The following is a 16,718-nucleotide window of genomic DNA, read 5'->3' as shown; positions in this document are numbered from 1 at the left end:
ATTTGAACAAGAGTCTTAAAGGCCTCATACCTCAATGTCCCCAGCTGTAAAATATGGACGATGACTCTGACCGCCTATGTAAAGCATTTGGAGACCTACTGATAAAAATCTCTAGAAAAGAGCTGGGTATTATTATTGTTAATCCTGCAACGAGCCCCATGTCCTGAGCCCTAATGGAGCCACACTAAATTCAATCAAGCTCGGCTCAAGGGACCATGTTGCTGGATTGGCACCAAACTGCCTCACTTGAATTTGAAAAGCAATGTAGGGGTTACATTCCAATGAGAACAGCTGTATGTCAGCGTGTCCCTGCTGCATCGGGAACACAACCACCAGTTTCCAGGGAACAGAGCCAGTGAGGAGCAATCCCCCCACCCCAAGCCCTAATGGAGATCATTTCTAAACATGGGAAATATTCAGGATTTGACTTGGGCAGTTGCTTTCAACAGCAAAGGTTTGGAATTCTCCACCCAAGTCCTGGTGCTAGCGATGCCAGGCAAGTTCAGGAGCCTCACAAGCTGGATGGCTGCATTGGGGGTGGTGTTTACTTTACAGATGCACAAAAAGACCCCTTTGTGTGAGTGTCAATGCATTTTATGCCAAAGTCATGCAAAAGTACATAAACCCGCATCATGGATTCCATCGTCTTGGCATCTGATTGGTGGGACTGAGCCTTCCTGAAACTCCTCTGCCAGCGCCAGGTAGGTGCGGGATAGGACAGCGCCTGGGAAAACAGCTTGCTTGGCTCACTGTCCAACAAGTCTGACAAGCCCAGAGAATGATCAAAACCTCCTGCGCCTCCCCCGCCTGCCACCTCCTCCACTCCCCGATAAATTCCCAAGACTGGTCATCCTGCCGCCGCAGCAAGCTGCTTCCCAAGAGCTGCATGCTCCTTCGCTCGCAGCCCCCAATGAGGATGGAAAAGCGGTCTCGCAGCTCCTCCAAGGAGTCCCACAGGAGGAACAGAGAGCCTGCAGACTCACAGGGCAGGAGAGAGAAGGTGGAGAGCAGAAGAGCAGCCAGCAAGGACAGAGAGGGGCTCAAGAGGGGGAAAGCCAAGGAAGGCAAGAGCCCCATGGAGACAGACAGCAGGATGCCGAGCTCCACAGTGGTAGACGTGGACGATGTAGTGTCTTTCGACGAGGAAACAGAGGTGATGGCACTGCTGGAAAGTGAGCGACAAGAGGAAGGTAGGATTTGGAAAGGGCAGGAGAGCAGTAGGGACAGAGGCTACTGGCTTGTGGGGCACTGGGGTCCGATTCTGCTCTGATCCCTGTATCGTCATTTACACCAATGCAAAGGGAGAGCAAAGCAGGTGCAGTAAGTGCATGGTGCAGGAACAAGCAGCAAGTGATCACACAAACCCCCAGGGCCAGATTTTCAGAAGGGCTCAGCACCAGGCCCTGGGGCTAGCCAGGCTGCTCAGAGACATCAGGACCTGTTCCATTTCTAATAAAGCAACGAATTTAGCAGCAAACAGCATCCATCCTGCATCCCTTTAGGCCTCAGAGCACTGCTCATTAGCTTCATTAGGCCACAGCCTCACTAGCTCTATTACCCCTTAACCCTGAGAAGCACAGGGGATTATTTACTACCCTTAGATAGAAGAAGTTTCTAGCTAGAGTTATCCTAGGTGTCTCTTAAGCTTTGCTCTGCCCAGAACACACCTGAACCAACCTATTGCCACAGGAAACAGATCAAGATGGCCAGTTCCAGGGGCAGGGATTTGGCACGGGGTGGGGAGGGGAGGGGAAGAAGGGGGACTGTGAGGTGATCAACAGAGCTCTTTGCCTCTCATCCTTTGTATATTGGCACTGTACTACCAATAGGCACAGGCTCTATCCATAGAACTGATCTGTTCAGCCCTGGCATCACAGGGATGGGAGGGAATGCCAAGAAGCAGCAAAAACCCTCCCCAGTCCAGCTGCTCTGCTGCCCCAGCTTTACTTCTCTCTCCCTGATGATTAATTCTCTACAGCTGCCTCTTTCCTCTAAGGAGTTCTGTCTTGATTACAGGGAGCTGCTCGTCGCTACAACCAAGATACTAAGCCACAATCAGAACATTGCTGGAGGTTCTGAGGACACGCAATTTGGGAGTGTTTCCAGCCACAGGTTTAGTTCAGCTTGTTGTAGGGAGAAGGTCCAGCTGCAAAACTCAGATACAGACTGTGAACCCTTATAGCTTGGTGTGTTGGCACGTGGGGCTTCGGTTCAAGCGCCTCTCTAGACCTGGTCTTTCTGCAGAGAGCCCCTAAAGGCAGAAGGGACTGTCATAGTCAGTGGAAGCAGGGATGTTAACTCACCTTTGGAAAGAGTAAGCATTCTGCTTTCAGGGCTTTGCCTGCACCCAGCAGGAAGCCATCTGCCTACTAGAGCCACGGGTTCTCTAAAGGGGGCAGTAGCCCTGAAAGGCCAGCTTTTAAGGGCAGCCAGTGGAAGCTGGAGCATGCCCACTTTGGGGAGAAGGTGGCGTCAGCATCAGCTCAGTTGGAGAAGGGGGTTCTTGCTCTCCTTCCTACCAGCCTTCTGATGGGAGGTCAGAAAGGAAGGTTCAAAGGGGGAATATTTTAAAAGCAAAACCAAGGGAGCTAATATAGCCTCGTGGACAGAGCACCTGCCTGAAGGCAGAAGCATTGGGTTGTGGGCTACAGAGTGGGTGCATGAGCCTGAGAGGGTGAGCTTTCCTATCTGTTAATTGAGGGAAATAATCAATGTCACAGGGAGTGTGTGAGGCTTAACTTATTCCTGATTGTGAAGCCTGAATGGAAGGGGCTATAAATGCATGAGCGTTGCAGGAGCTGGTAGGTTACAGAGAGAGCACAGCTATCCTCGCACAGGACAGGTGAGGGTTAGGGTCTATTTAAAATGATCTCTGCTTTCTGATTTTTCTCCTTCCTGTACTGTCCATTAGTAAATAAACATCTGGACTCAGAGCTCAGACCACCATTCTTTCATTGTAAGCCTTTACCCTCTCTCTCTCTCTCTCTCACACACACACGCGCACGCATGCCAGGTCTCATCCTCCATAAATAGCAATTAATCCAGTCCTACAGCTTCAGACAAAGTTAAAAGCCAGAATTTCTGGGAAAGGATCACTTGTTGCTCTGAGTCACAGCATCAACCCTAAAGGACTGCATGGCTCAGAGAATTAGTAAGAGCCCAGGTAGCCTTTCATTTGGAAGTCACTGCTGCCCATCCACCTGGGGCTGCTGGGGAATAAGAGTTGTTTCCCTCTGATATCTGTCTGATGATACTTGGGTAACATTAGGTCCCACAGGAGAGGTGCCCACATCACAGAACTCACCAGGGGCTTTAGCTCTAGTGGCACCAGCCACATAAAAAGGCCAAAGACTTAATAGCAGGGGTCTCAAACTCAGTTTACCGTAGGGCCAGTGCCAGTCCTCAAATCCTCCCAGCGAGCCAATAATGTCACTGAAGAAGGTGTTCAGAAAAGAAAACGTTGATATTTATTTTTTATTTTGAATTTCTTAGAAATAATAAAACTGTCATGCAACTTTATACAATTCTTCCCCTGCCAGAGAGTTTTTAGTGTTTGTCAGACATCTGGCAACGCTTCAGTTCTGTCAGTTTGTTAATGTTTGGCCCCAGTGACTGAGCAGTTGACACCTTCAGGATTGCAGCAAGGTGGGCATCAGATAGTTGTGTTCGGTATTTCGGCTTGTTTATATTCATTGTGGGGAAAAGTGATGCTGCCTCCATGGCTGACTCTGCCCAGCAACTAATGATGATATCTCTGTCCCTCTCCCCCAGCCAATGGGAGCTGCGGGGGGCAGCACCCGCAAAAAACAATGCCGGTAGCGTGTCAGCCTGGGTCTCTCCTCTGTGGGCCACAGTGGGGAGGTTCTTGGGCCGCAGGTGGCCCACAGGCTGGGACTTTGAGACCCCTGCTTAATAGCTTCCAAGCAGCAGGATTGTCTCTGAGCTAAGGGATTGACCTGGGCATTGAGAGAGCTGGGTTCAGTTCCAGTTGTGCCACAAATTCCCCATGAGCAAATCACTTTAGTCTCTCTGTGCCTCAGTTCCCTCTGTAAAATGGGGATAACAGCATTTCCTTTGTCTATTGTTTGGGGCAGGGACTATCTCTTACTGTGTGTATCCCTAGCACCCTGGGGCCAGGCCTCAAGCAATACTGCTAACTAATGGGGATAGACCAGAGGTGGGCAAACTACAGCCCGTGGGCCACATCCAGCCTGCGGGACCGTCCTGCCGGCCCTTGAACTCCTGGCCGGGGAGGCTAGCCGCCGGCCCCCCCCGCAGCCTCACCTCGCCGCACCGCCAGCGCTCTGGCCCGTTGCTCCTGCCGGGCAGTGTGGCTGGCTCCGGCATGGTAGGGGGGTGGGAAGTCCTAGGGGACAGTCAGGGGACAGGGACCAGGGGGCAGTTGGATGGGTTGGAGGTTCTCGGGGAGGGGGGCAATCAGGGGACAGGGAACAGGGGAGTTGGATAGGGCATGGGAATCCCAGGGGGCCTGTCAGGGGGTGGAGGTGTGGATAGGGGTCAGGGCAGCCAGGGAGCAGGGGGGGTTGGATAGGGGGTGGGGTCCCGGGGGGGCGGTTAGGGGCAGGGGGTCTCAGGATGGGGGCAGTCAGGGGACAAGGAGCAGGGGGTTTGGATGTGTCGGGAGTTCTGAGGGAGGGCAGTCAGGGGGTGGAAAGTGGGAGGGGGCAGATAGGGGGCAGAGGCCAGGCTGTTTGGGGAGGCACAATCTTCCCTACCCCGCCCTCCATACAGTTTTGCAACCCCGATGTGGCCCTCAGGCCAAAAAGTTTGCCCACCTCTGGGATAGATGATAGCCTCTATGAGTGGTTCCAGTGGGTCAGGGCTGAAGCACAGTGCAGTGGGGCACCATCCGTTTTTCTGCTTGTGCTGTGGATCCCCAGGCCCATAAAGCTGGCACAAAAGAAAGAGCTGTTGCAACTTCCCCTTGCACTGGGTGGCCTCTAGTCATTCACTGCCCAGGAGTGAATCAGACACTACCATCAGGTCAGTAAAGGTGCAGACCCAGAACCAGCTGCTGCCCCTGCCAAAGATCTTCAATGGGCTCCTTGAGCTCAGGACTCTTAGACCAACCACGGGGAAGCTGCTGGCCTCACCCTTCTTCCCATGTTACAGCAAAGCGCCCCACCCCCCCCCACACACACAGAGCGTGGGTTCTTTGCAGCTGCCCATTTCACACTGTGGCCTCATGCCATGGCACAAAGACCTGGGCCCAGATCCTCAGAGGTATTTAGGCACCTAACTCCCATTAAAACCTTTGAGGATCTGGGCCTTTGTTCCTAAGGGCACCAGTGGAAAAGTGGCACGTGGCACACCCTGGCCTGCCAAAACCACAAGCCTGGGGTTTGGGCTGCAGCCTCTAGTCCCTCTTATTGGTGTGGCTTTCCAGGCGTAGCAGACACACCCATGCACAGTGCTATACTCAATAGGGTCGAGGTTGCAGCTGGAATCCATTTCAAAAGGACACACAGGCCTAGCCTGAGATCCCCCTGTACCAGTCCCAGATGAATAATGCAGCCTCCACTTAGAACAGCAGAGAGGAGTAGAGCTTTCACCTGGTTCTGGTGCCCTCCTGGAATGAGCACTGGCTTTGTCTGGTTCATGCATCCAGCTGGGAGTCTGCTCGCGGACAATGGAATCGTCCCAAACACAAAACGATAAAAGCTTCGTACCCAGCCCACCAGAGGAGCTACACCACCCCGACAGGAGAGATGCTGGCTCAGGCTGCACCTGGGAAATGGGACATGCGAAATGCCTCTTCTTTGCTGGGACTTTCAGAGTATTTCTAATGAATATTTAAAGTACGATACCAGCAGTAGTGCCTGATGAGCACTTGTTCCCAATGGTGCTGTCAGAATACATATAGTAATGCAGTCTCTGCTCCAAAATGCTCACACATAACCATGTTTTTACCCTTTTAAACCAGGCCCTGAATACTGACTCCAGTGTCTTGGTCAAATTCCAGCCCAAGTGATTACACTCTGTCTATCTCTAAGCAGGTTTTGATCACCTGGTGGAAGCTGGATTTCTGACCACGCAAGCAGGTGTCAATCGGTCAGTAATATGGAAATAGGCACCTACTAATGTGTTCTTTCTTTTTCTTTAGGGATGACATCTCCCGGTCGAGGTATCTGTGAGTGGCTTCTTACCATCTTGTCCCTTCTCTTCATCATATTGACCTTCCCCATTTCTGTCTGGTTCTGCATGAAGGTGAGGCTATGCATGGTGTGCTTGACTTTGCAACCTTATTGTGGTATTTTAACATAGGTTTTGGGTGTAATTTCCTAGAGTTTTAAAAAAGCAAACTGAAAACACAGAAATGCCATCATGTGGCATCATACTGGCACCCATGTAGGTCCTCAGCAGAGTCAGAACCTTTACATACACCACTCAGCCCTCTGCTACTTAAGCTAATGGATTAACTGATAGCAATAGTTGGTTGTTATCCAGATCATTTCCCAGATATTTGCTGACAGCAGAGGAATGGTGAGACTCAAGCATAGGTGCTGGAACAATTTTTAAAGTGGGGGTGCTGAAAGCTATTACCATGTATCTGGTGGTTAGTACTACTTCAAGCCAGGGGCTCAAACCAGCAGGTGCTGCCACTCTACCAGCACCTATGGTCTCAAGGACCTTGGGCTCCATTCCAGGCTGGAGGGGAGTGTATTCTAGTGTGCAAACTCTTCTGCCCATTCCCCTCCAATCTGGTCCTGTCCCGTCCTTGCCCTGGGCTCCTTGTCCCAGTCCTATCCTCCTCACCTAGCCAGTCCCAGTCCCCACTCCTCAGACTTTTCATCCCAGTCCCCATCTCCTTTGCCCAGCCAGTCCCAGTTCCCTGCTCCCAGCTCCTCAACCCATCCGTCTGTGTCTCCCGCTCAGCCTCCTACGTCCACAGTCCCCATCCCCACTGGCTCCCAGTCCCAGTTTCCCACCCCAGCCTCCCTGTCTAATCTGAGTGTCCCTCCCCCAGTCTGACTCCTTGTCCCAGGCTCTCTGCTCAGCCAGTCCCAGTTGTCTCCTTGCACACTGGCTCCTCTCAGATCTGTCTCCCCTCCCTGACTACACTGCTTCCCATTCCCAGTCTCCCCCAGCTCCCCATCTGATCTCAGTCTCCCCCTCAGTGGCTCTCAGTCCCATCCCCAGCTTCCTGTCATGGTCTCCTTGCACAGCCAATCACAATCTCCCCCGATCCCAACACACAGTCCCAGTCATTCCCCACCCCTGCACCCCTCCCAGAATTCTTCATCCCAATGTACTCGCCCCACCCCAGATCTGGCTCTTGCCCCCTCTGCATTTGATTCAAATGGCTTCCTCCTCTACGCTGCCTAGGCCCAGGAGGGAGATCATTGAGAGCACTGGAGAGACAGGCTCCCTGCTCTCAGTTCCACTGGCCAGGAGCCGGCCACAGTTGCAATTGCCATACAGTCTCTGGGCCAGATTCTCAGCTAGCATAAATGGAAACAGCAGCCCTGGCATGAATGGAGCTACACTAGCTGACAGCTCTGGCTGGCTGGCTCTGCACAGTTTGCCTTTCGGTGGTTTTCCCAAAACAACGATTTCACCAGCTTCTCTTCCAGTGCCGCAGCCCTTCCCCCAGATCCCCACCTCCTCCAATTCCAGCCTGTCTGTCTCCCACTGTAGATCGTGCGGGAGTACGAGAGAGCCATCGTGTTCCGACTTGGGCGCCTCCTTCCCGGAAGGCCCCGAGGGCCCGGTAAGCAATTTGTTCGCTCCTTCACCCCTTTCTCTTGCCACACTCATGCAAGGCTCCAACGGGGCTCCCAGAAGTGTCAGGCCAGCCACCCCATCCCCACTGTTCCCAGGGGATCCCACGCCCAGTGTCCCACTCCCCGTGCCTTGCCCCTCTCACTCCACCCACCACAAATGTACATCCTGATCCAGGCCAGCCTCTGCTAATCCTGAGTCTGCAATCCTGCACCCTTCTCCTCTCCCCTCCGTCCGATGGCCTTGTCCTCCTAACACCCCACCCCTGCGGGCTCTGGCTGTCTCCCTCCCTTACCAGGTCTGCTAATGGCTGACAATGCGGGCATTATCCTCTGCTTGGCAGGTGACTGGCTCCTCACAGGGCTGGCTGCCCCTTGGGCTGCTGCAGCCACAGGAGATGAGTCGGGTGAGGGGCGTCTGGAAATCCTGTGCTCAGTGCCTGCGGCTCCCTTGGCCCTTTCCCACTCCGAGTAGGCAATTCTTGGGACCCCTGTTTCCTCTTCTGGCAATGGCAGCTCCTGTGCGGCTCCCAACACCTGCAGGCCTCCAACCACTGCTGAAGTGGTGGGGTCAGGCTTCATGCCCCCTGGTTCCCTTCCCCCTCCCAACTATGAGGAAGTGGAAATGCAGCCGCTTTCCCACCCCCAACTGCAGGTTGTGGTTGTCTCCCTACCCCTCTCCTCTCACAGGGCCCTTCGCGTCTATGTGCCATGCTCAGCTTGCTCCATCCGCACTCCGCACATATTAGCTGCCTGGGGGGCCCTTGCATTAAGACCCCATGGGCCTGGCACCCCTCTCCTCAAAGCCCCCACTGTGAGGATTCTAGGCAGCCAAGGGCCTGAGCAGGGCCGGCTCTCGGGTTTTTTGCCACCCCAAGCAAAAAATTTGCCACCCCAAGCTCAGGTGGGGCTGGGGCTCGCAGGCGGTGCTGGAAGTGGAGGGAGTGATGTCACCTTCTCCCAGCGCCTGCAGGGGCTTTCCCCCCTCCCCCGCCTGGCCACGCAGAGAAGCCCCCATATAAGGGGTGGCACAAGGCAGCACAGCAGCCAGTGCGCAGAGGAGGCGGTGCAGCCCCGGCAGGACTCGCCCTCTCCTCCCCAGGTAGCGGCTGGGCCTGGCAGCTCAGCATCCCGGGGCTAGGGCTTCCCCTTCCTGCTGCAGCCGGGGGCGCGGCGCCCTCGCCCCGTCTAAATGGTGCAGCTCCGAGAGCGCAACTGCCCCGAAAAGAAAGTCTGGATGGAGTGCCGCCCCTGGAAATGTGCTACCCCAAGGATGTCCTTGCTTTGCCGGTGCCTAGAGCTGGCCCTGGGCCTGAGCCAGAACCCCCGTCCAAACCGTCCACAGCTTGTTCTGGTCTGGATCCTGCTCCAAGTGTTACAGCTCAGACCCATCTTGGCGCTAAGACGTGGGCTCACCTGTGAAGTGAGAACCCAGCATGCTGAGTGGGGGACAGCGAGTGACTCTAAAACATTAGCACTGAGTGGCCAGGGGAACCCCTCAGGGACTGATGTCTCTGCCACATCTTTTGGGAAGAGTTTATTTCCGTCCCCCCCTCCACTCATTCCTGCAGCAGGACATCTGGGCAGGTGTTTAGTGCGGGAGACGCTGCAGCTCTGGGCCCTTCTCTTGGTCTTTGTCTTGTCCTACGTAGCCCCAAGTTTGCTGCTGTTGGGTCAGGGAGTGGGACTTTCTTCCATGGCATCCAGTCACATGCTGCTACTCTGTCTCTTCCTCCCGTAGGCCTTTTCTTCTTCCTTCCCTGTCTGGATACATACCACAAGGTAGACCGTCGCCTCAAAACCCTAGAGATCCCCTTCCATGAGGTAAGCCAACTCCCTCCCATTTATTCCCTTGCATCTCTAGCATTAGCTTTTCCTATGGTTGGTTAGAGCTATTTGCTCCCTAGTGGGAAGGTGGCATAAAATATTACACCCACCCAAGAGGCAGGCTTAAGCCTGAAGTTAACTGCAGCCAGTGGCTAGTGTCGGTCATTCTGCCCTGGAGCAATAAAAGTATCTCACACTTAGATAGCACTCTGGCTTCTGAGGGACCCCAAAGTGCTTTAGAAGCTGTACACAGCCAGCACAGCTGAGATGCAGCCAGCTCTGGGCAAAGGACACTAGCCGACTGGCAGACAGCACACTGCTCCATGCTCATGATCATATTGCCAATCTTATGCTATTTGGTATTTTTATAAGCCCCAGGTCCTGGAGTCAGGTGAATGGGCAAGAATCTCACTTTTTTTCCCCGCTTATTCAACGCTAAATATCTAGGCTTCATGGCTGTGCAGAAAGGCTCGTAAATGTGACCAAAATGCACCCTAAAAGTGCAGAAACTAGAAGGCACAAATCATACAGGTACATTAAAATCTCTCCATTTTTAATCCAAGTTAACGATTTTTGAACACATAAAATGGGCAACGCCCACACTAAGGCCCAGCACAACACAACACACTGCTGCACAACACAGCACACCAAACATAACCCAATGCACCACTGGCCAGTACAGCACAGCACGACAAGGAGAAGGGAGGAAGAGTTTTTGGCCAAAGACACTGGGCCAGATTCTTCAAAAATTGCCAGGGGGTCCAGCGCAGAGGAGGCTGGGGCATGGTTCTTAAGATCTCATCTGAAGGACCCCCACATATGTACCAGCCTTGGAAGGACAGCCTGCTGGGATTAAAGTCTGTCATTTCAGGGTCTAGGCAGGCACAGGCCAGTGGGGAGCAGCCCTCCCTATGCCCAAATCCTTTGTTTTCATTTCTTTCCTTGGCTCCCTCTCCCTGCATTCCTTATACCCGGCTGCATTACTAGCTAATAGCAGCATCTAGAGCCCCCACCTGAGATTTTTTCCGTGTGGGCAGCTTGGAGCAGGGACCATCCTGCATGACTCCTAGCATGCGGTGGATGCTGCCGTGAACAGTGATAATCACATTGTTCTCGGTGCTGCACACACATAGTAAGAGACAGTCTGCCCAAACCACTTACGTGCAGAATAGACAAGACAGGCCAAGAGCAGGATAGAAAAGAGAGGCAAAGTGACGTGCCCAGGGTCAGAGCTAGGACCAGAATCCCTATGATCTCCTGAGTCCCCGCCCAGTGCCTTACCTACAAGGCCATTCTTCCTCTTCTGCAGTGTTCCCAGCTCCTCCATCCCACCCCAGAGTTATCAGAACCAGCTCCATCACCCCCAACATTCTCTGTCTAGGTGGTGACTAAAGACATGGTTACCGTGGAAATAGATGCAGTCTGCTACTACCGGATGGAAAATGCCTCTCTCCTCCTAACCAGCGTGGCCAACCTCTCCAGCGCTGTCAAGCTGCTGGTACAGACAACCATGAAGCGCTTGCTGGCCCATCGATCCTTCAGTGAAATCCTCCTGGAGAGGAAGAGCATTGGCCAGGAAATGAAGGTATCTCCACAAGGAGGTGGGCAGCTGTGGGACCAGAGCACTGGGGCAATGCAGTAGATCGATCTTTCAACACATGGTGTATAAAGGGCCTCAGGGAAAGGCTTATAAGAAGCCCACAGTGATCAGTTGCAGGGACTCTGCAGACTCTGGAGACTTGCTGCGCCCAATGGAAGGCAACAGTGTGATGATTATACTTTGAGTCCCTTGGGTTAGAGAGGCTGTCCAAGGGCAAAGTACTGGGGCGAAACGCAGGCCTGATGGGCCGCAGCCACAGACAAAGCAGCCACAGAAACGCAGGCCTGATGGGCCGCAGCAGGTTTCTCCTCCAGCTGCAGCAAAGGTGACACCAATCCAGCTGCTGAATGGGGCCTGGGGGAAGCAATCCACGCTGGGAAATGATCAGCCATGCCGATTCAAATGACACATCCAGGGCCAAATTCAGGCCTGGGGTAAGTGGGACCCACTCCACTGATTTCAGTGGAGTTACACCAGAACTGGATTTTTTGAGGCAGCAATGGTGCTTCTGAGTCAGCTGACTTCTCTGGGAGCAAATCTTCCTGAGCACAGTGTGAGACCCAGAAGCCAAGAGCAATGAAGACGTACATGGCAGCTTACCTCCTTGCCCTGCCCTCTACAGGGATTTCTCTTGGTGTCCAACCTTTAGAGACACTTAAGCCTTTTAACCAGAAGTGTTTTTCTGTAGCATGCACAAGTATCCATAGCAGACACATCCCTCCAACACGAGCTCTCAGGCAGTGAACCATATGAGCCTGTGCCGACTGTCTGACTTGTTTGTAAGTGCCTTGGCACAGTGCCACACAAACTGCCCACGGTCAGTATATCCCCATTTCTACAGGTCGCTTTGGATGCAGTCACATGTCGCTGGGGAATCAAGGTGGAGAGAACAGAAATGTAGGTAGGAAACGTATGAAATGGAGACCCAGCAGGGTAAAGAAACCTCCCCATCCCCTTTGCAAACACTACTTGCTAATGTCTGGTCCTTTGCCACCTTTGCCCCTGAAGCTCTATCCAGGTGTCACCTCTTCAGCACCCCGAGCCCCCAGCCAGCCCTTCTCCTTTGCCCATTGTGATGGGTTGGTCACAGAGACCTCCTTGGGACTGTCAGCTGATGTGCTGAAATGACCTCTGAGCCCGTTTTCCCTGCTAGCTTGGGACTCCAGAACCCTGCCTTGTTGAGCAAGACACGCCAGTCTGCTGCAACACAGATCCAGGTCTGAACCATGCCCCCAAAGCTGCAGACTTTAACCAAAACTGCTCAGCAGGTTTCCTATCTCCAGTACCCAGGCACCCAGCTCCCAATGGGATCCAAACCCCAACTAAATCCATTTTTACTCTGTATAAAGCTTATACAGGGTAAACTCATAAATTGTCTGCCCTCTATAACACAGATAGAGAGACAGGCACAACTGTTCCCCCCCCCCCTGGTATTAATACATACTCTGGGTTAATTAATAAACAAAAGTGATTTTATTAAGTATAAAAAGTAGGATTTAAGTGGTTTCAAGTAATAACAGACAGAACAAAGTAAGTTACCAAGCAAAATAAAACAAAACATGCAAGTCTAAGCCTAGTACATTAAGAAACTGAATACTGGTAAAATCTCACAGTCAGAGATATTCCACTAAATTTATTTCACAGACTAGACTCCTTCCTAGCCTGGCCCCATCCTTTCCTCTGGTACAGTTCCTTTTAGTTGCAGCTCAGGTGATAACTAGGGGATTTCTTATGACAGGCAGCCCCCTTTGTTCTGTTCCACCCCGTTTTTATAGCTTTGGCACAAGGCAGGAATCTTTTGTCTCTCTGGGTCCCCACCCCTCCTTCTAAATGGAAAACCAGGCTTAAGATGGATTCCAGTACCAAGTGACATGGTCACATGTCCTTTGAGACCCCAGCCGCCATTCTTCCTGTCCTGATTTACAGGAACACAGGAAGGCTTGCAAGTAAACAGAGCCATTTACAACCAATTGTCCTGATTAATGGGAGAAGTCAAGATTCCAAGCCATTATTAATGGCCCACACTTTGCATAGTTACAATAGGACTTTAGAGTAATACTTCATATTTCTAGCTTCAGATACACGAATGATACATTCATACAAAAAGGATAACCACACTCAGTAGATTATAAGCTTTGTAATGATACCTTACAAGAGACCTTTTGCATAAAGCATATTCCAGTTATATTATATTCATATTCCAAGCATATTTTCATAAAGCATATGGAGTGCAACATCACACCCACATACTCAGCACCTCCACTCACTGGGCTGCAGAAGTTTAAATGGCATAAAACGCTCTTGTGTTTTCCAGCTGGGGCCAGCTCCTCAGTGGGGAAACTCAGCATAGTGCCACAGATGTTGTCAGAGCTATATCCATTTACACCAGCTGGGGATCTGGCCCTGTTATTGCAATTCAGATTTCCCGGCCCGGTTCCAGAGGAAGAAAGCACAGCTCAGCCAATAACAGACCCTAGTTCAAGAATCAGAGTGTCCTTGGGAAGAACCCCATTGATTCCAGTGCTAGGTGGGTTGGGCCCAGCTGGGTGGGAGATGAGATTGGAAGGCTGAAAATCTGAACTCCGGGGACTTTTGTAAGCTGCCTCAGCCTGGGACAGGAGACACTGGGGCACAGTGTCAGACAGGCTCGCAGCCTGGCGCTACCCATGGGCACAGAATTCCAGGGTCCATGTAACTCCGGTCTCTTCTTCCTGCAGCAATCATGTGCGGCTGCCGGCTGAACTGCAGCAGTCCTTGGCAATGGAAGCAGAGGCCCAGAGACAGGCCAAAGTGCGGGTAGGACACCAGCGAATGCCCCTATATTCCCCTGCGGATCAATTCCCAGCCTTTTCCGGCCATTTGGACAGAGACCACAACCACAACCAGGCGGGGAGATTCCCCCCAGGGCCTCTACTGACTCCTCACCCCATACGCCTTCCTGCACACAGCACTGCCCCTCCACACCTGCAATGGGAGGGGTGCTTCTCCCTATCCCAAGGGGGCCCTCTCCCCAGCAGCACTGCCCAGTGCCCCTCCATGCTCTGTGTTGCAATGCCTACGTCCCCCTGTGGAGTTCAGCCATTTCTGCGGCATGGAGCAGTCCCTTTATCAAACTCTTCCCACTGGCGCTCACTGCAGGCTGAGTCCGGGGCTGCCTCTGTCCCTGCACTGAGTGATGGGAATCCTAACAGGAGAGGGCAGGTTAAATGCCGGAGCACAGTGCCTGTGTCCCAAACCCTGAACTGACTGCTCCCTCCTTTGCTTATTCTATAGCCCTCCTCCACAGGAGGGCTCCACCCAGTCAAGATCCCCAGGAAGGCCCCTCTGACCAGCCCTAATGGTACTTGACCCACAGGCTGGGGAACCCCACTTTAAGGAATAACAGGAGTTGGTAGGTGCTGCAACTGCAGCAGGTGGGTTACCCTGCTGCAGTCCCAACCTTTCCCAGCAGAGAGGTGATGGAGGAGCTCTGGCTGCATAGGCTATTCCACTCCCTCCTTTGCTCAGCAGGAGGCACTGCAGAGACTAAGGTAGGAGCACTGGCCATGGGAGGAGCTTGCAGCGACTCCAGCCTAGCATCTTCACTCAGACTCACTGTAAGAAACGATGTCAGGTCCTGCCAGCCCCAGTGGGGCCAACCCAGTGGAATGGTGCAGAAACAGTCATTCATTCCCTTGTGCTGCAGGTGATTGCTGCCGAGGGGGAGAAGGCTACCTCCGAATCCCTGAAGATGGCAGCCGAGATCTTGGCCAGCTCCCCAGCTGCTGTCCAGCTCCGTTACCTGCACACGCTGCAATGCCTGTCTGCTGAGAAACCTTCCACTATTGTCCTCCCTTTGCCCTTTGACCTAATGAATCTTGTATCTGCCGCTAGCCACAACTCCATGGGCAGCAGCCTTCCTACCAGCGCTCCCAATCACCCTGAGGCTCCAAAGGACACGAAGGACTCCCCCATGCTATAGGGCCATGCCATGGGGAGCTGGCACCCAGATGGACACCTTCTACCAGGTCACTTATCTTCAAACAGGCGCCATGGATTGGTCTGAACCATGCCAGCCCTCCAGCATAAACTGTGGAGGGGTTGGGATGGGCAGCAAGCAGGGGCCTGTGATTATATAAAGTGGGCTGGGCACAGAAGTTTGAGTTTGCTTTGAAGAAACATTCCGGCTCATCCCGTGTGTGGGGCACTGGAATGGAGCTAGGGGTGGGGACGGGGACGGGAGCTTCCTCTGCGTCTCACCATTTCATTGCTCCTTTCACCCTGCTGTGCTGAGGAGCAGAGGGATGGTATAAATGCTTCCCCCAGCCCCAGAGCTGGAGCCCTAGAGATGGCCTCTATCATTCCAATTAGGCTGGCTGGATAGACTAGGGGTGTTTTTATTTAAGGCCCCAAATATCAACCTCTCCCTTCCCAATCCCCACAACATGATCTGGCTGGAATCATTTGCATTGCAAAAGCCTGGTGCCCAGGAGAAGCGAGGAGGCCCAAAGGGACACCCTGCTGTAACATATCAGTCAGAGGCTGCGGATTATCCAGGGCTCCATACGCTCAGGCAGTGCTTGAGATCTTCCTGCTGTGTCACTCAGCGTGAAGTGGGTATCTCCTCAAAGAAGGGCAGCTGGTAAGAAGTGCTGGCCCACGTACAGGGTGAGCTACATGAAACCTCTGTCTTTCAGTCCTTCGTGCGTACACCCCGCTGGAGACAGATTTCGCTACCTTCGCCCCTCTCTGGGTGGAATCCCCATGGTCTTGGTCTGCTCCCTCGACTGGGTTTCTGGGCTGCAGCCCCCTGCCTCCCAATCGTATTAATGTAGCTGGCCCAGCTGGGCTGGGCCCCTGTAAACCCTTTGCCTCCAGAAGCCTGAGGCATCAGCTGAATAAAGTGACTGAAAACAAGGGCTTCAGACTTGCATATTAATCATTCACCCAAAGGGCCATGCCAGTCTGAGCCAAGGGATCACATGATACAGGCCTAGCCACATCTTCCCTCTCACTTACACCGTCTTCCCTTGCAGCCTTTGGCAAGGTCCTCTCACCTACTTACCTTCATCTCCAGCTGGAACAGCCTGCCTGCTGCAAGTGCTCCCTTACTCAGTGTGTCACTGGTAGTGTCCCCCATGCAGGCAGCTGATGATGACCCACCTCCCCAAACCAGGGGACGGGCTTTATAGCTGTTCCTGGTCTTTTACACCTCTAGGCTTTCAGCCCTAGCACCCCCTCTGCCTGGTGCCTGGAGAACAGCATCCTCCCACATAATAACCCCAACCAGTGTCATCTTAACTCCCTTGAAGCTGTTTACCCCAAGTGGCTTATCCCAACTATTGCTTCATTTCCTGCTTGTTTACCCCTAAGAGCCTCCTTTGACTGTACCCCAGACAGATGGGCAGGCTAATGCCAAGCAGGTAAACTGAGGCACATAGGGTGTTCATGAAAGCTAATGCAGATAGCTCCCGCAGTCTCCACCCGTGCAGCCGAAGCATTGATTGCAAAGGGCAAACTAGGGTTGGAGCAGTAAGTGGGCAGCCCCTGGGGAATAGTGTTCCCCAAGA

At 53.0% G+C, this 16,718-nt stretch overlaps 1 protein-coding gene across 1 annotated transcript; it reads left to right on the top strand.

Annotated features, from left to right (window-relative positions):
* Nucleotides 1-847: 847 nt before the first annotated feature.
* NPHS2 (NPHS2 stomatin family member, podocin) lies at nucleotides 848-16,065 on the top strand. Its single transcript, XM_084637149.1, has 8 exons — nucleotides 848-1,190; nucleotides 6,125-6,228; nucleotides 7,660-7,732; nucleotides 9,484-9,566; nucleotides 10,951-11,154; nucleotides 12,011-12,066; nucleotides 13,887-13,965; nucleotides 14,855-16,065. The coding sequence occupies exons 1-8, from the start codon at nucleotides 887-889 to the stop codon at nucleotides 15,128-15,130; spliced, it is 1,179 nt and encodes a 392-aa protein (XP_084493275.1). The 5' UTR covers nucleotides 848-886; the 3' UTR covers nucleotides 15,131-16,065.
* Nucleotides 16,066-16,718: the final 653 nt, after the last annotated feature.

This window comes from Lepidochelys olivacea, assembly GCF_965140295.1.
Source record: "Lepidochelys olivacea isolate rLepOli2 genome assembly, chromosome: 8".
Lineage (NCBI taxonomy): Eukaryota > Metazoa > Chordata > Testudines > Cheloniidae > Lepidochelys > Lepidochelys olivacea.
Note: the sequence above shows the minus strand (reverse complement) of the source record. Positions and strands in the feature narration are given on the sequence as shown.

Excerpts from the sequence above, each read along its gene's own strand:
- NPHS2 (XM_084637149.1), top strand. The coding sequence starts at position 887 with ATGCTCCTTCGCTCGCAGCCCCCAATGAGGATGGAAAAGCGGTCTCGC. Across the intron at positions 7,733-9,483 it reads CGGAAGGCCCCGAGGGCCCG|GCCTTTTCTTCTTCCTTCCC; the intron begins GTAAGCAATTTG and ends TTCCTCCCGTAG. Across the intron at positions 11,155-12,010 it reads GCATTGGCCAGGAAATGAAG|GTCGCTTTGGATGCAGTCAC; the intron begins GTATCTCCACAA and ends CCATTTCTACAG.